At 42.1% G+C, this 23,225-nt stretch overlaps 1 protein-coding gene across 3 annotated transcripts in view; it reads right to left on the reverse strand.

The window, feature by feature from the left end:
* The window catches only part of LOC141113683 (uncharacterized), a 104,077-nt gene that overhangs the window by 17,739 nt on the left and 63,113 nt on the right, over nucleotides 1–23,225 (reverse strand). For 2 of the 3 annotated variants that reach the window (XM_073606938.1, XM_073606937.1), the window contains exons 2-3: nucleotides 4,703–4,772; nucleotides 2,941–3,195 (exon numbers count right to left, since the gene is read on the reverse strand). In XM_073606938.1, coding sequence (XP_073463039.1) covers nucleotides 2,941–3,195; nucleotides 4,703–4,763 — 316 coding nt within the window. In that variant the 5' untranslated portion in view covers nucleotides 4,764–4,772. Of the gene's footprint in view, nucleotides 1–2,940; nucleotides 3,196–4,702; nucleotides 4,773–17,147; nucleotides 17,277–23,225 lie in introns of those variants that run through there. The other variant, XM_073606936.1, reaches the window with a different exon arrangement.

Genomic DNA, 23,225 nt, shown 5'->3' on the forward strand with positions numbered 1-23,225 from the left:
CGCAGACCCCCACAACCACCGGGCAAGGGTTGTGGGGATGAGGCCCTTGTCACCATCTACATGGGGACATCCTCCCCATGTTGAGGGCATGTGGCCTGGTACGGTTAAGGAGGGGGGGCGCTCTCTCATCCCCCCTCTTTTCCTGCGGCCTGCCAGGTTGCATGCTCAGATAACAGTCTGGTATGGACTTTAAGGGGGACCCCCACGCCATTTTTTTAAAAATTTTGGCACGGGGTTCCCCTTAAAATCCAAGCCAGACCCAAAGGGTCTGGTATGTATTTTGAGGGGGACCCCCCCCGCACCATTTTTTTTAAATTTTGGCGCGGGGTTCCCCTTACTATCCATGGAATTTGGGGGGACCCCCACGCATTTTTTTTTTAATTTTGGTTCGGGGGTTCCCCTTAATATTCATACCAGACCCAAAGGGCCTGGTAATGCACCGTGGGGGAACCCCAGGTACGAAATTTAAAGGAATATTTCACTTTTATTGTTTCATTTTAAGCATTATTAAAATCACTGCTCCCGAAAAAACAGCCATTTTTAAAACTTTTTTTTGCATTGATCCATGTCCCCTGGGGCATGACCCGGGTCCCCAAACACTTTTTATGACAATAACTTGCATATTATCATTTAAAGTTAGGATTTTTAATTTCTCCCATAGACTTTTAGACTTCGTAATTGTTACGAAAAGTTAACGAACCTAACGAAAATTTGTATTTCGTACGAATCCAAATTGAGTTTCGGACACGAATTACGAAATATGACTTAATTCTAATACGAAGCGGAACGGAACGAAACAAAACAAATTAATTGACGGCACACATGTCTACCCCTCAGCTCATCTTATCAATCTCTTCACCCATCACTGATCTACTGACATATCAGCCTGGATGTCAAACCACTTCCTCAAACTGAATCTATCTAAAACTGAGCTCTTAATATTTCCTTCCCCCGTGCCCCTTCCCCCGACTTCTCTGTCAAGATCAATGGCACATCTATCAGTCCATCCCCACATGCCAGGGTGCGAGGGGTAACCTTAGACTCTGAACTGTCCTTTCAGGCCCACATACAATCCCTGTCCAAATCATGCCTCCTTATCCTCCGCAACATTTCCAGAATAAGCCCCTTTTTAACCAATGACACCACCAAGCTTTTAATTCTCTCCCTGGTTATCTCTTGCCTCGACTACTGCAACTCCCTCCTCATTGGATTACCTTTACATAGACTATCCCCCCTTCAGTCCATAATGAATGCTGCTGCAAGACTTCTCCACCTTACCAACCATTCAGTGTCCTCCACCCCTCTCTGCCAATCCCTCCACTGGCTGCCACTCACCCAACAAATAAAATTCAAAGTACTAACAATCATTTACAAAGCCATCCACAACTCCGCCCCCAGCTACATCACTAACCTAGTCCCAAAATACCAACCAAGCCGTTCTCTTCGGTCCTCCCAAGACCTCCTACTCTCTAGCTCCCTTGTCACCTCCTCCCATGCTCGCCTCCAGGATTTCTCCAGAGCTTCTCCCAACCTTTGGAACTCCCTACCCCAATCTGTCCGACTGTCCCCTAATCTATCCATCCTTAGACGATCCCTGAAAACCCTTCTCTTTAAAGAAGCCTATCCTGCTTCTAACTAATACATTGTTTTAATTCCTCCATCAGCTCATCACCCCACAGCTATTACCTTTTGTATCAATTGACCCTTACTTTTTAGATTGTAAGCTCTAACGAGCAGGGCCCTCTGATTCCTCTTGTACCAAATTGTAATTTAACTGTAATGTCTGCCCTCATGCTGTAAAGCGCTGCGCAAACTGTTGGGGCTATATAAAACCTGTACAATAATATATGGCCCCGGCGCATTGATCTCCCTGCTGGCACAGAGAAGAGTGTAAGCACTTTTCTTTTGGAAGAGCCGGTCAAAGGGAGATCTTTTCCACCTTCCTGGTGGCACACAGAGTGATAATGCTAATGCGCATGGGGTGATTAGGGTGTGCCCAGGCACACTCGGCACACCCTGAGTGCAAGCCTATGTTTAGATCAAAGCTTATTCATGTGTTAGAATGGCCCAGTCACAGTCCGGACCTAAATCCTATCGAGAATCTGTGGCAAGACTTGAAAATTGCTCTTCACAGACTCTCTCTATCCAATCTGACAGAGCTTGAGATATTTTGCAAAGAAGAACGAGCAGAAATGTCCCTCTCTAGATGTGAAAAGCTGGTAGAGACATCCCCAAAAAGACTTGCAGCTGTAATTGCAGTGAAAGGCGGTTCTACAAAGTCTTGACTCAGGGGGGCGCCATACAAATGCCCCCCCCCCCACACACACTTTTCACATATTTATTTGCAAAAAAAATGTGAAAACCATTTATCATTTTCCTTCCACTTCACAATTATGTGCCACTTTGTGTTGGTCTATCACATAAAATTCCAATAAAATACAATTTACGTTTTTTGGTTGTAACATGACAAAATGTGGAGTATTTCAAGGGGTATGAATACTTTTTCAAGGCACTATACATGCTGCTAAATTCCGCCAAGTGACCAAGTGGTCACTGTGCAATTTGCAAGGGCATTTGCTGCAGAGCTTAGTAAATGAGGGGGGAAGCTTCACTTTGCAAAGAATACCCAATCACATGCAAGGAAAAAAAAAACAACATTTTGCTTTGCACATGATTGGACAATGTAAATCAACCCAGCTTCCCCTCATTAGACTCTGGAGTCTAAGTCTATTTGCCTTTAGTAAATCTACCCCATGTGTTTTTTTTTCCAAATTCAAATGCAGAAGTGGAAATACCCTTTAAGTTTCCCAGAGGCATCACCTAGCCAAGCTGTTATCGCTTACTGAAATCGTTTTTATAATTGCCAGAAATCTTAAAACCCCAAAACTGAATTTAAATTGGAGTCATATTTGTGTAAGGACATTGAAGTGTGCTGCTTACCAGTGGTGCACGGGAATGTTCCTCCGCCATCTTGATTTAGGATCCAGGTAAAGTTATTATAGTTTCCAGAAACTTCCAGAGTATAGGAGAAGGTGTCACTGCTAATCCAAAGTGTGAAGATGTAGGAGTTCCGTTTATACAGAGATAATCCTCTGATGTCAATTCTTTTATCCACCGAACATTGTATGCTGGCCGACTGCCCAACTGCTTTGCTCATCCTCTCTGGTACCTGATGTATGTAGTCCTCTGACATTGCTATAAGGGAGTAAATCACTCATAAGAATTAAAGAGCACCTGTCATTAAATGAATTATTCATTATCAGTCATTAGATTTAAAGCGTTTGTAACCCCAAAACCAATTTTTCTTTATATTGGGGCACCATGACTCGCTCTATACGGTTTTCTTCAGCAAACAATACCTGCATTGGGCATTGCTAGGGCACGTCCCCCATGGCTCTTTCGATCGGTTCCTATGGCATGACTGCCTGCCACGCTTTTCAGAAATTTGGCAGGGCTAAACCCAGGATCCAAGACTCTAGGCTTCAGGCATGCTTGTACCATCTACAAGCTCCAGTTGATTCGGAATGCCGCAGCAAGGTTACCGACGGGCGCTGGTCGCGGTGACCACATCACTCCATCTCTTAGAGCCCTGCATTGGCTGCCCGTGAAAGAACGGGTTCTGTTCAAAACCGGATGTCTTGTCCATAAAGGCATTGCATGGACGTGGCCCAGAGTACCTGAAGGAAAAATTCGTCAAGTAGGTGCCTACCCGATCCTTGAGATCGGCGAACTTGGCCATACTGAAGATTCCAAAATTTAAAAAGAAAACATGCGGAGGGAGAACGAGTGAAGTACAAGGAGCTGAATTTTGGAACTCCTCGCCTCTGAAACTGAGACTTGAGAATGACTTTCTGAGATTCCGAAAGAAATGGAAAACCGTACTTTTTGTAGTACAAGCTTTTGGAGTCACCTAATTTTAATTGGGGTGTGATGGACAGACTCCCTTGGCTTTTATTTTTGTATGTGGCCATGCTGGTTTGTTGGTTGTCTTAAGGCCTTTTAATGTCAATGTCCTTTTGTTTTGTGCATCGAGGCCTTCGGGTAAGACTGCGTAGGTTAAGCATTTTAATAAATAAATAGACCATTTATGGGCTCTTCAACCACCTTCTGGACACAGCTCTCCGGGGATTGGCTGGGCTCCTCCCATAAATATTCAAGCTCCCCTTGCCATTCTTCCACCCACTGTAAATCTAAAATGTTCTAGAACACAGGAGAAAGCAATCAGACCAACAGCCTTTGTAACACTGAGCAGGCTAGAACAATCAACCCCTGCTCAACTGATTATAGGGGAGCTAAATTAAATTTACTTAGCAATCTATACTAACTACAATTCCATTATATTTCACCAAAATGGTAAAAATATTGCTGAATTCTCCTGTTTTCTGCTGAAAACTTGGGGAAATTTAAAATCTCAGTTTTGCTCACCCCTACGCTATAATGCTATAATGGTGTAATGGCTGTTAAAACAGATATATATATGTAACTATTCCCTTTTTCATAAAACTAATGTGATTATATTAGTTTATTTGGGGGGGGAGGGGCAAAAAAATGTATTCAAACATTGGAAAATATAAATAATAATACATAATAATAATATATTGTAAGGAAATATTAACATAAAGTGCACATGTAGACACACAGATAATGCATTTGTAACACTTTCAGAGAATTTAGAGGGAAGAAGTATAAAATTTGTGCTCACCTATATGAAGAAAGATGAAGCTGAGACAACTGAGAATCTGTGAACTCGGGGGAGATGGCATTTCTTCAAGCTGTGGACAATGAAATAAATTTATTACGAAGGGTACTGTATTCATGAGAAGAAAAGAAAAAAAAAACAATAAAACATCACAAAAAAACTGCAAGGGTTGGGAGGTAAGAGGCTAATGAATAACAGAAGTTGTTGCTAAAACACTTAAAACGGTAGTCCTAAATAGGACTGGTGAATACAAAGGGTCGTACACAATAATAAGTAAATCACCACACTGTAATTCACAATGATGTAGTATTTCCATACAGAAGTGGTACCTTTCACACCTTGTAGCCCACCACACTGCAGTTCCCTGTTATGTAGCACAATAAATGGCTGACGTTTGGTAACTAGAACCTTCAGTTCAGTCCACATATTTTTCTATGGGATTAAGGTCTGAAGACTGGCTAGGCCACTCCAGGACCTAAATGTGCTTCTCCTTAAAGCCACTCCTTTGTTGCTTTGGCCGTGTGTTTTGGGTCATTGTCATGCTGGAATACCCATCCACCACCCATTTTCAATGCCCTGGCTGAGGGAAGGAGGTTCTCACCCAAGATTTGACGGTACTTGGCCCCGTCCATCATCCCTTTGATGCGGTGAAGTTGTCCTGTCCTCTTAGCAGAAAAACACCCCCAAAGCATAATGTTTCCACCTCCATGTTTGACGGTGGGGATGGTGTTCTTGGGATCACTACTGGCTATTTACTTACTACCAGCAAGCGGCCTACATAGAGTCTTTCTCTTTCTCCCATATATTTACGTTTTATTACACGCATTTCATCAGAATGACGTCATGAGGGGCAGGTGCTCCTCATGACGTCATTCTGATGAAATGCGCTAAACGGAGATTAACGATGCAGGAGATGGAGAGAGAGAGAGCACACCCTGAGGGGTACGATGGGGGTCTGCTGATTTTGTACTGACAAAGAAACGATCAGTCTATAATTTTAATGGTCGGTTTATTTTAACAGTGAGAGACAGAATAACAGCAAAAATATCCAGAAAAACGCATTTCAAAAAAGTTATAAATTGATTTGAATTTTAATGAGTGAAATAAGTATTTGACCCCTTCGCAAAGCATGACTTAGTACTTGGTGGCAAAACCCTTGTTGGTAATCACAGAGGTCAGAAGTTTCCTGTAGTTGGCCACCAGGTTTGCCCACATCTCAGGAGGGATTTTGTCCCACTCCTTTTTGCAGATCCTCTCGGTTTCGAGGCTGACATTTGGTAACTCGAACCTTCAGCTCCCTCCACATATTTTCTATGGGATTAAGGTCTGGAGACTGGCTAAGCCACTACAGGACCTTAATGTGTTTCTCCTTAAAGCCACTCCTTTGTTGCCTTGGTCGTGTGTTTTGGGTCATTGTCATGCTGGAATACCCATCCACCACCCATTTTCAATGCCCTGGCTGAGGGATGGAGGTTCTCACCCAAGATTTGACGGTACAAGGCCATGTCCATTGTCCCTTTGATGCAGTGAAGTTCTCATGTCCTCTTAGCAGAAAAACACCCCCAAAACATAATGTTTCCACCTCCATGTATGACGGTGGGGGATGGTGTTCTTGGGGTCATAGGCAGCATTCCCCTCCTCCAAACACGGCGAGTTGAGTTGATGCCAAAGAGCTCGATTTGGGTCTCATCTGACCACAACACTTTCACCCAGTTCTCCTCTGAATCATTCAGATGATCATTAGCAACTTCAGACGGGCCTGTACATGTCATTTCTTGAGCAGGAGGACCTTGCGGGCGCTGCAGAATTTCAGTCCCTTGCGGCGTAATGTGTTACCAATTGTTTTCTTGGTGACTATGGTCCCAGCTGCCTTGAGATCATTGACAAGATTCTAGTTCTGGGCTGATTGTTCTCATGATCATTAAAACTCTACGAGGTGAGATCTTGCATTGAGCCCCAGATCGAGGGAGATTGACAGTTATTTTGTGTTTCTTCCATTTGTAAATAATCACACCAACTGTTGTCACCCTCTCGCCAAGCTGCTTGGCGATGGTCTTGTAGCCCATTCCAGCCTTGTGTAAGTCTAAGATCTTGTCATCCTTGGACAGCTCTTTGGTCTTGGCCATGGTGGAAAGATTGGAATTTGATTGATTGCTTCTGTGGATAGGTGTCTTGTTATACAAGTAACAAGCACTCCCCTTTAAGGCCTGGTTCACACCTATGCACTTTTTAGTGCGTTTTCAGTTTTGAAGAAACACACTACAGTCCAGTTAACATTGTTTCCTATGGATGTAGTTTCACATCTGTACATTTTATGGAAAGGGCCCAGGATTTTTTGGTTTTTGGTTCCATAGACTTCAATGAATCAAAAATTTGTATTGAAAAATGCAAAATGCACCAGCAAATGCAAATTGCAACCTGCATAGGTGTAAGTCTAGGTTCACATTTATGCGGCTGTGCCCCCCTCCAAATCCATACTAGACCCGAAGGGCCTGGTATAGACCGGGGGGGACCCCACGCCGTTTTTTTTGCGATTTTTTTTTATTATTTTTTTTGCCAGTAATTTTTTTTTTTTTTTACATTCAGCTGTCAGCAGGGAACTCTCCCACGGCCTCTGTCTCTCTTTTCTTTTTCTTTATCTTTGGAGGTACCCCAGTTATTAACTACATAGTTGACGGCAAATCTAAAGGAAATTGAATACGAAAATTTAAATTCAAATAAGTGAAAAAAAAAACATAGGTATGGTGGGGCTTTGAAGGCACAAATCAGAGTATAATTAAAATTTGTAAAGTATGTTACAAAAATTCACTTTTTAAAATAAGAACAACCACTTTAAATAAAAAAAATCTTATTTGTCAAAACATGGACCTTATTTAAAAAATTATCCCGATTGGAATATCCACACTTATATCCAGCAATATGCCTGAGCAGTTGGTTGATTTCTCTGTAAACTTGACGTGTTTCTTGGACTTTAATCCACTTCATCAGGAGGTTATTGGTGGAACATATGCATCTTCTCTGGGTGCAGACTGGGTTTGGGAAAGGTTAGGCCAAACCCCAAAGGGGGTAAAACAGGTGGGTTCCCAGCAGCAGGGAACCAACACATAGGGGGATCCACACGGAGATAAATAATCATAGATGGTTTATGGACATGGAGTAGAATATCTGACTGTGAGAAGACCTGGCTTGCAGTCTCTGCTCTAATTCATCCCAAAATGTGTTCGCTCCTCCATGTCTTTATGGACCTTGCTTTGTGCACTGGTGGGCAGTCATGTTGGAACAGGAAGGGGCCATCCCCAAACTGTTCCCACAAAGTTGGGAGCATGAAATTGCCCAAAATATCTTGGTATGCTGATGCCTTAAGAGTTCCCTTCACTGGAACTAAGGGGCCAAGCCCAACCCCTGAAAGAAAACCCCCCAACATAATCCCCTCCTCCACCAAATGATTTGGACCAGTGCACAAAGCAAGGTCCATAAAGACACGGATGATAGACATGTGCGACTCGTTTCGTTCCAAATTAATATTCAGACAAATTTTTCGCTATTTGGAGATTCAGATATATCCGAATACCCGAATTACAATATAAACAAATTTTATGAAATGCTCTGATCAACGAAACGAAATTCAACCGAATTTCAGGAATTCGGACTGAAATTCGAATCAAATTTTACATTGAACTCCAGTCGAATTCTAACTGTACATATATTGCTGAAATCAAAGACTGTGTGTGTTATAGAGTACCATCTCGAAATAATGCTGTTTTTGTTAAGCCAAAGGTGATTTAAAGAGTCATTGTAATCATTTGATGAAGATTTTTCTTTTGTTTGCTCACTTTGCCGCATTTGAATCGAAAAAAAAAATTTATAAAGTTTTTGATTGGACCTCTTCAAAACGTATCAATTTACATTGACATGAACCTCATGCAACTTGGATTCTGTGCCTCTTCACTCTTCCTCCAGACTCTGGGACCTTGATTTCCAAATAGAATGCAAAATGTTCCACAGTCAGTGATGATTTGGGGAGCCATGTCATCTGCTGGGGTTGGTCCACTGTGTTTTATCAAGTCCAAAGTCAGCACAGCCCTCTACCAGGAGATTCTAGAGCACTTCACGCTTTCCTCTGCTGACCAGCTTTATGGAGATGCTGATTTCATTTTCCAGCAGGACTTGGTACCTGCTCACACTGCCAAAACTACCAATACCTGGTCACATGATCATGGTATCACTGTGCTTGATTGGCCAGCAAACTCACCTGACCTAAACCCCATAGAGAATCTGTGTGGTATTATCAAAAGGAAGATGAGAGACACCAGACGCAACAATGCGGATGAGCTGAAGGGCGCTATCAAAGCAACCTGGGCTTCCATAACACCTCAGCAGTGCCACAGGCTGATCTCCTCCATGCCACGCTGCATTGATGCCGTAATTCATGCAAAAGTAGCCCCAACCAAGTATTGAGTGCATACTATACTGTACATGGACAGACTGTACTTTTCAGTAAGCCAACATTTCTATATTAAAAATCCTTTTTTTTATTGATCTTATGTAATGTTCTAATTTTCTGAAATACAGCATTTTGGGTTTTCATTAGCTGTAAGCCATATGCATCAAAATTAAAAGAAAAGAAATGCTTGAAATACAATACTCTGTGCGTAACACATCTATATAGAATGTATGAGTTTAACTTTTTGAATGAATTCATGAAATTAATTAACTTTTTGATGATATTCCAATTTACCGGATGCACCTGTAGAGACCTAAATATGCAACAGTACCTGTAAACTTTCCACAGTGCAGCCTCCAAAGGTGCTCCCCAGCCTGTTGCAGAGCTTCAGCTCTCCATAGTGCTCCCAACCTCCAACAGTGTCCCATAGTGTCCCCCAACTTCCCACAGTCCTCGGTAGCCTCCTCCAGAAACCTCATCCCCTACAGGGCCACCAAGTCAGCTGCAGCCCCATCCAGAGCTTTCCAGCATTTTAATACATGTTTTGCATTCCCATAGTTTTATTGTGCGAGTATAAACTTCATCCTTTACTGCTGGGGCATAGAAGGATTTGGAAGAATTTACCGGAGTCCTGATCTCAAAACAAAGACCCACTAGTCTAGATTTTTTGAATATTTGTATGTATCGGTAAAAGTACCCTTTTTATTCTGTACTCTGGCTGTGAACCCAGTACTGGTACCCTATCGGTTCTCTGGATTATTGTGCAAGTTTTATTACTTTTCTGTATAAAAGGAGATATTCCATTGAGTATTTGGCTGTTTAGGGAACGTTTTACAAGAAGCATACTGAATGGTTGTTGATATGCTAGTAGTGTTGGCCCTAGGACTATTTCCTGATGTCTGGGGGTGGTGAAGCTCTTGAACTGAAGACAGCACAGAATCAGAAATATGAGATATGTGAGAATCAGAGACACTAGATCAGAAGAGGTCGGTCTGTGTGAATTCTTCAAGGGAAGTCAAAGCTAACAGCTAATAATGTGACACTGGCAAAGTCTCAGGAGTGTGTGACATTGGCAAAGTCTCAGGAGCGTGTGACATTGGCAAAGTATCAGGAGCGTGTGACATTGCAAAGTCTCAGGAGTGTGTGACATTGGCAAAGTATCAGGAGCGTGTGACATTGCAAAGTCTCAGGAGCGTGTGACATTGGCAAAGTATCAGGAGCGTGTGACATTGGCAAAGTATCAGGAGCGTGTGACATTGCAAAGTCTCAGGAGTGTGTTACATTGGCAAAGTCTCAGGAGTGCATGACAATGGCAAAGTCTCAGGAGTGTGTGACAATGGTAAAGTCTCCGGAGCGTGTGACAATGGCAAAATCTCAGGAGTGCATGATAATGGCAAAGTCTCAGGAGTGTGTTACATTGGCAAAGTCTCAGGAGTGTGTGACATTGGCCAAGTCTCAGGAGTGTGTGACAATGGTAAAGTCTCAGGAGTGTGTGACATTGGCAAAGTCTCAGGAGTGTGTGACAATGGTAAAGTCTCAGGAGTGTGTGACAATGGTAAAGTCTCCGGAGTGTGTGACAATGGCAAAGTCTCAGGAGTGCATGACAATGGCAAAGTCTCAGGAACGTGTAACACTGGAAAAGTCTTGGGAGTTTGTGACATTGGCAAACTCTCAGGACCGTGTGACATTGGCAAAGTCTCAAGAGCGTGTGACCTTGGCAAAGTTTCAGGAATGGATGACATTGGCAAAGTCTCAGGAGCATGTGACATTGGCAAAGTCTCAGGAGTCTGTGACAATGGAAAAGTCTCAGGAGTGTGTGACATTGGCAAACTCTCAGGACCGTGTGACATTGGCAAAGTCTCAAGAGCGTGTGACCTTGGCAAAGTCTCAGGAATGGATGACATTGGCAAAGTCTCAGGAGTGTGTTACATTGGCAAAGTCTCAGGAGTGCATGACAATGGCAAAGTCTCAGGAGTGTGTGACAATGGCAAAGTCTCCGGAGTGTGTGACAATGGTAAAGTCTCCGGAGCATGTGACAATGGCAAAATCTCAGGAGTGCATGATAATGGCAAAGTCTCAGGAGTGTGTGACATTGGCCAAGTCTCAGGAGTGTGTGACAATGGTAAAGTCTCAGGAGTGTGTGACATTGGCAAAGTCTCAGGAGTGTGTGACAATGGTAAAGTCTCCGGAGTGTGTGACAATGGCAAAGTCTCAGGAACGTGTAACACTGGAAAAGTCTTGGGAGTTTGTGACATTGGCAAACTCTCAGGACCGTGTGACATTGGCAAAGTCTCAAGAGCGTGTGACCTTGGCAAAGTCTCAGGAATGGATGACATTGGCAAAGTCTCAGGAGTCCGTGACAATGGAAAAGTCTTAGGAGTGCATGACACTGGCAAAGTCTCAGGAACGTGTGATGTTGGCAAAGTCTCAGGAGTGCGTGACACTGGCTAAGTCTCAGGAGTTTGTGGCATTGGAAAAGTCTCTGGAGTGTGACACTGGTATAGTATAGTGAGACCTGGAGGAGAAAATGGACAGATTGGCTGCATGACTAAGGGAGGAACAGGGCCAGGGAAAGATGAGCTAGATCAGTGTTTTGGTCAGTGTTTTGGTAGGGGTGTAGTCCTTATCTGATTGGAGGAAGAGGTTTAAGGGGCAGGGTTAAGATGAGAGGGTCTTTGAGGTGAGGTATTTCTTGCACATTCCAAGGAGGTAGGAGAAGTGGCAACTTCCCACCCGCCTGCCCTGGTGTTAGGGGTTACCGCAGTGGATAGGTAGTGGTGGTGTTTTTGTGTCTCAAGTTTTGATCGAGTTTATAAACAAAAAAAAATGTATATAATAATAATCTACTAAATGTGCATGTTGCTCATTTTTGTCACAGCAGTTGGCGGTTCAAGGGGTCTTTGGGGGGGTCAGTAATTACATGGTTACAAATGTGGGGGGCCCATCTAAGGTATGGCGCTCCCACTTGGTTAGCGGTGGTTCTCCCAGGAGCGAGGTCCCCTGGGGGAGGGGAATATGGATGAAGAATGTGTGATGTTGGAATGTCTTTGAGACGGTTAGGGCACGGCTGAGGACATGGACGATTCCAGCTAAAATTGTACCTTAAGGACACCCGAAGAGCTCTTGTTATTGGGCATGACATTGTTAAATTTGCAGTTATTGGTATGTTTTATTGTTATGTTATTTTATTCTTTGGTCAATACAATTGGCTGCTGTGGCCGTATGAAAACCCATGTCTCTTAGTCCGTGTCTTTATTCTATGTTTGTAAGGACACAGGTTGACGAATCCTTTAGTCATGTGAATGAGTGGCACTGCAAAGTGTTGGGAGTGTGTGACAGTGGTAAGGTCATGGGAGAGCTGGGACAACCAGTCCAGGTCAGGCCAACAAATTAATGAACAGAAATGATTGCTTTACTTGATAAAAGAGGTAGCCCTACATTTAAAAAAATGATCCCTCATACAGAAGGGGTGAATTCAGACATAGAAGTGACAGGCTCAGACTCAGAAGAGATGGACTGAAAAGTGGCTAATTGAGATTCAGAAAAGGCAGACATTCAAAAGCGGCAGACTCATGAGTGGAGAACCCAGACTCAGAAGAGGCGGACTCACTGAATAAAGTTGAACTCAGACGAGGAAGACTCAGAGGTGGTGGACTGAATCTCAGAAGAGGCAGAAAAGCTGAATTCAGACTGTGAAGCGGCTGACTTAGGACAGGTCAACTCAGACAAAAAAGTCGGAAGAGACAACCCTGGAGCCGGAGGGGACAGTGTCAGACACAAAAGAAGATGGCTTGGAGTTCTGGGCCTTAGGGGCAGGCCTGGGGCATTTCTTTGTGGGTGCTAGGTCTTCACAGTTAAAGACCACAGACATGGATTTTGGCAGATTTTATACAGAAACTGCAAGGTTAGTAGGGGATCAATCCATTTTGCACATAGGTTTTTCCACAAGGTTTTAGCACTTGGGTTTAAGACGCTTGGTGTGGGTAACAGTCTTATGCCCCGTACACACGATCGGACATTCCGACAACAAAATCCATGGATTTCTCCGACGGATGTTGCCTCAAACTTGTCTTGCATACACACGGTCACACAAATCTTGTCGGAAATTCAGAACGTTAAGAGCGCGGTGACGTACAACACGTACGACGAGCCGAGAAAAATGAAGTTCAATAGCCAGTGCGGCTCTTCTGCTTGATTCCGAGCATGCGTGGAACTTTGTGCGTCGGAATTGTGTACACGCAATCGGAATTTACGACAACGGATTTTGTTGTCGGAAAATTTGAGATCCAGATCTCAAATTTTGTGTGACAGAAATTCCGATGGAAAATGTCCGATGGAGCCTACACACGGTCGGAATTTCAGACAAAAAGCTCCCATTGAACATTTTCCCTCAGAAAATCCGACCGTGTGCACGGTCATTAGAGTCACAAGACTGATACATCATTTTAGAAGTGGAGACAGAAGCACTACATTGAAATTGGAATTCAGAAATAAGGAAGAGTCCCAAGCACAAGCAGTGGAATATCTACAACTGTCATGTTAAGCCTCATCCTTAGAGCTTTCATTCCGGTCTTCAGAATCAATTCTCTCTGCCTGATACCTGGGATGCCAAGAACTATCATATTCAGTTTCATCCACAGAACAGTCAATATAGTTCTCATTCTATGAACAATCAGTTAAGTCCTCATCCTTAGAACAATCAGTCCAGTCCTCTTCTATAGTACAGTCAGTTCAGTGCTCTTCCTCTATCTCTATCTCTCTATCTGCCCTCATCTATAGAAAAATTAGTCCAGTGTTCATTCTCAGAACAAGCAATCCAGTCCTTATCTATAGAACAATCAGTCCAGTCCTCATCATTAGAACAATTAGTCCAGTCCTCGTCGTTAGAACAATCAGTCCAGTCCTCATTTATAGAACAATCAGTCCAGGACTCGTCCTCAGAACAATCATTCCAATCCTTGTCCTTAGAACAATCAGTCCAGTCCTCATCCTTAGAACAATCAGTCCAGGACTCATCCTCAGAACAATCAGTCCAATCCTTGTCCTTAGAACAATCAGTCCAGTCCTCATTTATAGAACAATCAGTCCAGGACTCGTCCTCAGAACAATCATTCCAATCCTTGTCCTTAGAACAATCAGTCCAGTCCTCATCCTTAGAACAATCAGTCCAGGACTCATCCTCAGAACAATCAGTCCAATCCTTGTCCTTAGAACAATCAGTCAAGTCCTCATCCTTAGAACAATCAGTCCAGGACTCGTCCTCAGAACAATCAGTCCAATTCTTGTCCTTAGAACAATCAGTCTAGTCCTCATCTATAGAACAATCAGTCCAGTCCTCTTCCTTAGAACAATCAGTCCAGTCTTCATCCTCAGAACAATCAGTCCAGTCCTTATCCTTAGAATGATCAGTCCAGTCCTCATCTATAGAACAATCAGTCCAGTCTTCATCCTAATGCCCTATACACACGGCCGGATTTTCCGACGGAAAAAGTGCGATCAGATTGTGTAGTCGGAAATTCCGATCGTGTGTGGGCTCCATCAGACTTTTTCCTTCGGAATTTCCGACACACAAAGTTTGAGAGCAGGATATAAAATTTTCCAACAACAAAATACGATCGGTTAAATTCTGATCGTGTGTCATAAAATCCGACGCACAAAGTGCCACACATGATCAGAAAAAATTAAGAGACAAAAGCTATTGGCTACAGCCCCATTTATAGTCCCGAAGTACGTGTTTTATGTCACCACGTTCAGAACGATCAGATTTTCCGACAACTTTGTGCGACCGTGTGTATGCAAGACAAGTTTGAGTCAGCATCTGTCGGAAAAAATCCATGGATTTTGTTGTCAGAATGTCCGATCAATGTCCGATCGTGTGTACAGGGCATTAGAACAATCAGTCCAGTATTCATCTATAGAACAATTAGTCCAGTCTTCATCTTTAGAGCAATCAGTCCAGTCTTAATCCTTAGAACAATCAGTCCAGTCCTCATCTATAGAACAATCAGTCCAGTCTTAATCCTTAGAACAATCAGTCCAGTCCTCATCTATAGAACAATCAGTCCAGTCTTAATCCTTAGAACAATCAGTCCAGTCTTAATCCTTAGAACAATCAGTCCAGTCTTCATCCTTAGAACAATAAATCCAGTCTTCATCCTTAGAACAATTAGTCCAGTGTTCATCTATAGAACAACAAGTCCAGTCTTCATCCTTAGAACAATCAGTCCAGTCTTCATCCTTACAACAATCAGTCCAGTCTTCATCCTTAGAACAATTAGTCCAGTCTTCATCTATAGAACAACAAGTCCAGTCTTCATCCTTAGAACAATCAGTCCAGTCTTCATCCTTAGAACAATCAATCCAGTCTTCATCCTTAGAACAATAAGTCCAGTCTTCATCCTTAGAACAATCAGTCCAGTCCTCATCTATAGAACAATCAGTCCAGTCCTCATCTATAGAACAATCAGCCCAGTCTTCATCCTTAGAACAATAAGTCCAGTCTTCATCCTTAGAACAATCAGTCCAGTCCTCATCTATAGAACAACCAGTCAAGTCTTCCGGCTCCAGAGCTTTTGGCTCATAGAAAAGAGTGCAAAAGGTCTGGGATGGACATCTTGAGGGATAGATGAAAAAGATTTGAGAACATGAGCTGTTACTATAGGAGACCGGGACTGTAAATTCACTCTAGAAGTGGGTTCAATAGCCTGAGATGAAGCCTAAATTTCCATAAGCTTTTCCGGATCTTAACACAGATAGCTGTTGCAATCCAGAATAACATCCATCCAAACAAATCCCCTTCAAGAAGGAAACATGCAATCTGATGTGACCAGGCTGTCAAGAGCGACTGCAGGAGGAACAGTTTGTGTAGCAGTTTGAGGATAACGTGCAAGAACAAAAAAGATGTTCTGAGAATTAAAATTTTAAATCTGAGTGGAGGGACTAGGGTTTGTCGCTTTGGGCTGGTTCCCTATTGGACAGGGGTATTAGGGCCAGCAGAAGGACTACTACTCCCAGCAGACAGGATACCACTGACCAGAGACATGGGGGGGGTATATTTATGGGGCCTATTATCCTGATCTGGTCTGAACTCTGGTAATGTGTGCTGTGGGTTCTTCCAAGGCCTGAGCAAACTGTCATCTATGGGTGGGATTGTGGACCCTTTGTGCCACCTGTACATTCAGTGGAAACGTGAGCCCTAAAAAGGGTGAGATGTTTTAAGCAGCAGATGAGATTTTGGTAACACCTTAGGCTTGGTTCACACTATTGCCGCATGCGGCTCACAGCAGGGGTCCGGTGCATCCCCGTTCACCGTTTCAGGTCCTATTTCAGCCCGAATTTTGAGCTGAATTCAGGCCTGAAACCAAAAGATGCACAGGACCCCTCGCACCGGAGCCGCAGCAGAGATATGGGAACCGGCTCCATAGAGAGCCGGTCACAATCTCCTTCCATCAAATTTGCATAGATGTGAACCCAGCCTGTGCAACAACAAGGGAGAAACAGAGAAACAGAACATGTATTTATAGGACTACAAGAGATAGATAGATAGATAGATAGATAGATAGATAGATAGATAGATAGATAGATAGATAGATAGATAGATAGATAGATACGATAGATAGATAGATAGATAGATAGATAGATAGATAGATAGATAGATAGATAGATAGATAGATAGATAGATAGATAGATAGATAGATAGATAGATAGATAGATACTGTAGATAGATACTGTAGATAGATACTGTAGATAGATAGATAGATAGATAGATAGATAGATAGATAGATAGATAGATAGATAGATAGATAGATAGATAGATAGATAGATACTGTAGATAGATACTGTAGATAGATACTGTAGATAGATAGATAGATAGATAGATAGATAGATAGATAGATAGATAGATAGATAGATAGATAGATAGATAGATAGATAGACAACTGGTATAAAAATAGAGCAATATAATTAATAGAGGTTCGGAAATGCAGGAGAACCCATTGACTGTACCTCTGTGTTCGGAGTCTTTATCCTTCGATGTGACTCAGTTGGGGGCTTTGTACTGTACATGGTTGGTAATGTCGTGTCTTTGATCATATGCTGTTGAATGTCTTTTTTGTTCCTCCTGCGTTTTTCCTGAACCACATTCACACAGCTTCAACTTAGATACTATCCTCAGTAAAAGGCTCAGAGATATTTTCTCTTTTCCCACCATTCTCTGTACATAGAGATGGTTGTGTGTGAAAATATAAGTAGATCAGCAGTTTTTGAAATTCTCAGACCAGATCGCCTGACACCGACCACCACACCACATTAAAGTCACTTAAATCCCCTTTCTTCCCCCCCATTCTGATGCTCGGTTTGAACTTCAGCAATTCGTCTTGACCACATCTAGATTCCTAAATGAATTGAGCTGCCATGTGATTGGCTGATCAGCAATTTGTGTTACCAAGCAATTGAACAGGTGTACCTAATAAAGTGGCCTGGTGAGTGTAGATAGATTGATAGACCAACTGACAAAAAGCAAGCTGGATAGATTTGATACAAGATGGTCAGTATTCATTTTGGGGGCACATCCTGATTATTTTCAGGCTTTTTATCTTATTACGGTTTTGTTTTCAGTTTGTTGATAATATGTTTTTAATTATTACTATGCAGACACATAGAGTGCAGAAAAATGTGAGGACCTTCTAATAAGCTTCAGGTTGAGGTTGAATATTTGTGTGAACTCTGCCTGTTGATGGTTCAGTTTGGCCGGTTGGCCCACCCAAACCTCTTGGCTGATGTTTGTGCCCAAACAGCCAGACGTCTGTCATTTAGCGGTGGTAGCATTAATGGTGCTCATTGACGTGACAGATCCTTGGCCGCTTCTCTTTGTAAACAAGCCAACAGGGATTCTGGAGGTGTCATTGACCAAATCTGATCATGAGCATATTTGGTCAATGACGTCATCCTGGAGTCACACTGTCTTGTTTACATACAGAAACAAATGGGGATCTGTCATTTGCCGTCGGAGGAGAGGAGGGTGAAAAATCGCCCAGTCACGGTGGCAGGTCATAACGCTGATCTACATCTAGGGTTGCCACCTGTTCGGGATTCACCCGGACAGTTCGGGTTTGGAATCATGCGTCCGGGTTTCAGACTGTCTGAGACCTGGATACATTATTCAGACCGGACTAAGTCTTCCCCTCCCCCCTTCTCTCTCTCCTGCCTCTAAGTTTTTACGTTTTTAAGTTTTTAAGGTAAATCAGGGTTCTCAGAGCACTCATTACATCAGAGCTCCCCTTTACACCAGAGGCCACAGTGCTCCCCTTTACATCAAAGTCCTCTTCGTACACCAGAGCATCCCTCATGTCCCCAGAGTTCTCCCTTACATCAGAGTCTGCAGAGTCCCCCCTTACAGTGAAAAGGAACTCTGAGTTCAGATGTAAAAGGGGAACTCTGCAGATTCAGATGTAAAAGGGGAACTCTGTGGACTCTGATGTAAAGGGGGACTCTTGTGATTAACTTCATATGATTAGAAATGTTATTTAATAGCAACATCTATGAATTGTTCACCTAGGCATACTATGAAAAAAAATTGCTGTGTGACGCCAAAGTGTTCGGGTTTGACTTGAAGAAAAGGTGGCAACCCTATCTACATCCCTGGATGACGTTGGATTTACATCATGGAATTTTATTGTTTTTCTTTTTTTTTTTATAAAGAGCTTTTTCAATGGTGCGAGTGTTTTTATTGCTGTTTTTGGTGAATGAGTAGCAAAGGGTACTCCTTCACACAGAGGGATGAATATCTTATTCTAAGGGGGCTTCCAGATTTCGATAAGTTTACCCCCCAGTAGAACCCCGCACCTCTTTGGGTGGGCAAGACATAAGGAGGAGGCCCTTGTCTTTATCAAAACTGGAAGCTAGGTGCCTTGCAAACGGAGGGGTCTTTACTGACCCCCTCTTGTACGGTACTCTCCCAATGTTGAGGGCATGTGGCCCGGTATGACAGCAACCGTTGGTTTCCCTGTTTTCTAGTTAGCCAAACTTCATGCCTGGCTTTTAAAATTTTTTTTGGGGAAACCCCACAACAAACATTTTCCTTAACCGATTCCTGACCAGCACACGCCGATATACATCAGCAAAATGGCACTGGTGGGTAAAAGGGCGTACAGGTATGTCCCCTTTAAGAAGCGGTGCTGCAGGCGCACGCCTGCCGCGGTCCCCGTGACCGCGGGAAACGTGGAATAGATGTCCGCCGGGTGCCCGCATTCGTGTCACGGAGAGGTAGAACGGGGAGATGCTTTTGTAAACAAAGCATCTCCACGTTCTGCCTAGTGACAGGACAGAGATCACTGCTCTCTGTCATCGAGAGCAATGATCACTGTCATGTGAGGTGTAGCCCCTCCCCCCCCACAATTAGAATCACTCCCTAGGACACACTTAACCCCTTCACCGCCCCCTAGTGTTTAACCCCTTCCCTGCCAGTGTCATTTACACAGTAATCAGTGCATTTTTATAGCACTGATCGCTGTATATATGACAGTGGTCCCAAAATAGTGTCAAAAGTGTCTGACCTGTCCGCCATAATGTTGCAGTCCCAATAAAAATCGCAGATCGCCGCCATTACTAATAAAAAAAATAAAAAATAAAAATGCCATAAAACTATCCCCTATTTTGTAGACGCTATAAACTTTGCGCAAACCAATCAATATACGCTTATTGCAATTTTTTTTACCAAAAATATGTAGAAGAATACGTATCGGCCTAAACTGAGTAAAAAAATATTTTTTGATATATTTTTGGGGGATATTTATCATAGCAAAAAGTAAAAAATATTGCGTTTTTTTCAAAATTGTCGCTCTTTTTTTGTTTATAACGCAAAAAACAAAAACCGCAGAGGCGATCAAACACCACCAAAAGAAAGCTCTATTTGTGGGGGAAAAAAAAGGAGGTCAATTTTGTTTGGGAGCAACGTCGCACGGCCGCGCAATTGTCAGTTAAAGCGACGGAGTGCCGAATCGCAAAAAGTGCTCTGGTCAGGAAGGGGGTAAAATCTTCCGGGGGGGGGTGAAGTGGTTAAAGGGCTAGCACAGCAATTAAAAAAAACTTTTAGATAAACAGCGTGGGCTTCACATTAGATTTATGAGAAGTTTATGCAGACGTGCAACCTGGCTGGCCAGGAAGGGTGGTAAGCAGTAAGCATGTGCCCCCTTCTGAACCATACCAGGCCATGTACCCTCAACCTTGCCCTGAACACAACAGGCAACATGCCCTCAACATGTTGATGGGAGCAAGGGCCTCATCCCGACATGCTTTCCCCAAAGGAGATATGGGGAACGGCAGGGGGTGACATAAGAGTTTAGAAACCTACTTTAGAATAGGAGGACCACCAAATATCTTCCTTCTGCCTACATGAACGATGACCTGTTGACATGGGTTCCCTTCATGCTGTTCACCTGCTGCAACACCTGTCATAAATTATAGCTCCGCCCTGAGTTCCTTATGTACACAAGCTGATGGGGATCTGGATGATGTCATTGACCAATCCACCAATCATGTCACTCAGGATCCCCTCCGAAGTAGTGATACCGCAGCTAAATGACAGATCCCCTATGTTTACAAACAGAAGCTGGCCAGGGATATGTCATTTAGAGGTGGTAGTGCTACCTCTTCTAAATGACAAATTTTCAACCGCTGTTTGTAAACACAAAAAGACCCTGTCCCCACTTTTATCCTTTTTGCATTGGAACATGCCCCCCCCCCCATTCATGGCAGTACCTAGCTAACCGTCCTTCAAAAAGGCAAGAAAAGAAACAAGATTTGGTGCTCATAGGCTTCAGTAGTGTTTGGCGCTATGGCTAGGGGTGTGGCTAGGAAATCCTCAACAGATACGGCACCTCATCCCAATTTGGTAAAAATGGTAAGTAGAGATAGGAGGGGATTATAACGGTGCCAATAGATGAAAGTAAACAATAAATACTAAAAAAAAAACAATTTACTTTATTTACATATATATAGAAAAAAGACAAACACATATGGTGTACATACATATAAAAGATATAGCAGATGCGGTACATATGGTGAAAAAATTAGGACGAATACAGGCCTAGGAGTTATAGGCCAATGATACAGGTAATCAATTTAATCAAATGTAGGAGTTGATTACCTGTATCATTGGCCTATAACTCCTAGGCCTGTATTCGTCCTAATTTTTTCACCATATGTACCGCATCTGCTATATCTTTCATATGTATGTACACCATATGTGTTTGTCTTTTTTCTATATATATGTAAATAAAGTAAATTGTTATTTTTAGTATCTATTGTTTACTTTTATCTATCGGCACCGTTATAATCCCCTCCTATCTCTACTTACCATGTTTGGCGCTATGTTCGCGTTTAGCGAACTTTTTTGCTGGGTTCCCTAAACCTCTTGCAAACCAAACTTTGCCCAGTTCACTTATCCCTACTGCACGCCTCTAAATAGATTACATTAAAAGAAAAATAGAATCGCGCCAAACCTTTGAATCGTACATAAAAATTGATTATATGAATTAGACATGTGCACAGCCAAAAAATTCGTTCATTTCCATTTCGTTTCATTCGTTTATTATTTTTTTCGTTTTTCGGGTCATTTGTTATGATCGCGATTCGTAAATTCGTAAATGCGTTCATTCATAAATTCGAACATTCGTTCATTCGTACATTCGTACATTTTTACATTTCTACATTCATAAATTCGTACATTCGTAAATTCGTACATTCGTACATTTTTACATTTCTACATTCGTAAATTCGTACATTCGTAAATTCGTACATTCGTAAATTCGTAAATTCGTACATTTGTAAATTAGAAAATTCGGAAATTTGTAAATTCGAAGTTTGAAAATCCAAAAACCCGAAAATTCAAAAATCTGAAATAGTAACTATTAAATTATAGGTATTGTAATTTGCTTTCAAATTTGACTGTCAGTGAACGTAACAAATACGAATTTATCCGAAGTTACGAATTATCCAAAACGAATGCTGCATCTAAACAAATGGAACGGAACAAATTAATAATAAATAATAATATTAAAATGTTGTTATTATTATTATTGTTATTTATTATTATTAATTCATTACGTTCCATTCCGTTTTTTCGGATCATTCATAACTTCAGATAAATTTGTATGTGTTACGTTCACTAACAGCCAAATTTGAAAGAAAATTACAATACCTATAATTTAAAAGTTACTAGTAATTACTAATAGTTAAATTATTATTAGTTACCCTGTTTCCCCGAAAATAAGACCTAGCGTGATTGTCAGTGATGGCTGCAATATAAGCCCTACCCCCCAAATAAGCCCTACCCTGTTTCCCCGAAAATAAGCCCTACCCTGAAAATAAGACCTACAAGGACTTTAACTAGGACTTATTTGGGGGGTAGGGCTTATATTGCAGCCATCACCGACAATCACGCTAGGTCTTATTTTCGGGGAAACAGGGTAACTTTTATTTCAGATTTCCGAATTTTCTAATTTACAAATTTACAAATTTACGAATTCACTAATTTACTAATGTACGAATGCCCGAATTTAGGAATGTCCAATTTTATCGAATTTACGAATATTCGGAAAAATTCGTTAAACGGGTTTTCGTTAATTCGGATATTTGTCGAAATTCGTTAAAAAACTAATTCGGAACGAAACGAATTGCACATGCCTAATATGAATTCTTAAACCAATATGAAATACACCAGTGCTCAAAAGATGTATATAAACCATAATAATTGATTAGATGGATTTTAAATGAATGTAAAATCCACCAGTGTTCAAAAATTAGTTGAGTAAACCTATAAACTCCAACAATAAAATCAATATAAAGTCCACCAGTGCTCAAAACGTAATCAATGAAGTCCATCCATATGTGCGATGGCGTCTCCAAACGTTGTTAGAAAAAAATTGTGCTGAATCCACCACCAGATTAGAAGAAATCACTTCTTACCAGATGACCGTGATCCCCCCCCCGTTACAGAGGATCATGGAAAGCATGTAGTATAAAGCACGCTCAAAGCTCTTCAAACCACCTCATTAACCGTTCAGACCGATGAGTGGATACACG

The sequence above is a fragment of the Aquarana catesbeiana genome, linkage group LG12 (genome assembly GCF_042186555.1).
Source record: "Aquarana catesbeiana isolate 2022-GZ linkage group LG12, ASM4218655v1, whole genome shotgun sequence".
Classification (NCBI taxonomy): Eukaryota; Metazoa; Chordata; class Amphibia; order Anura; family Ranidae; genus Aquarana; species Aquarana catesbeiana.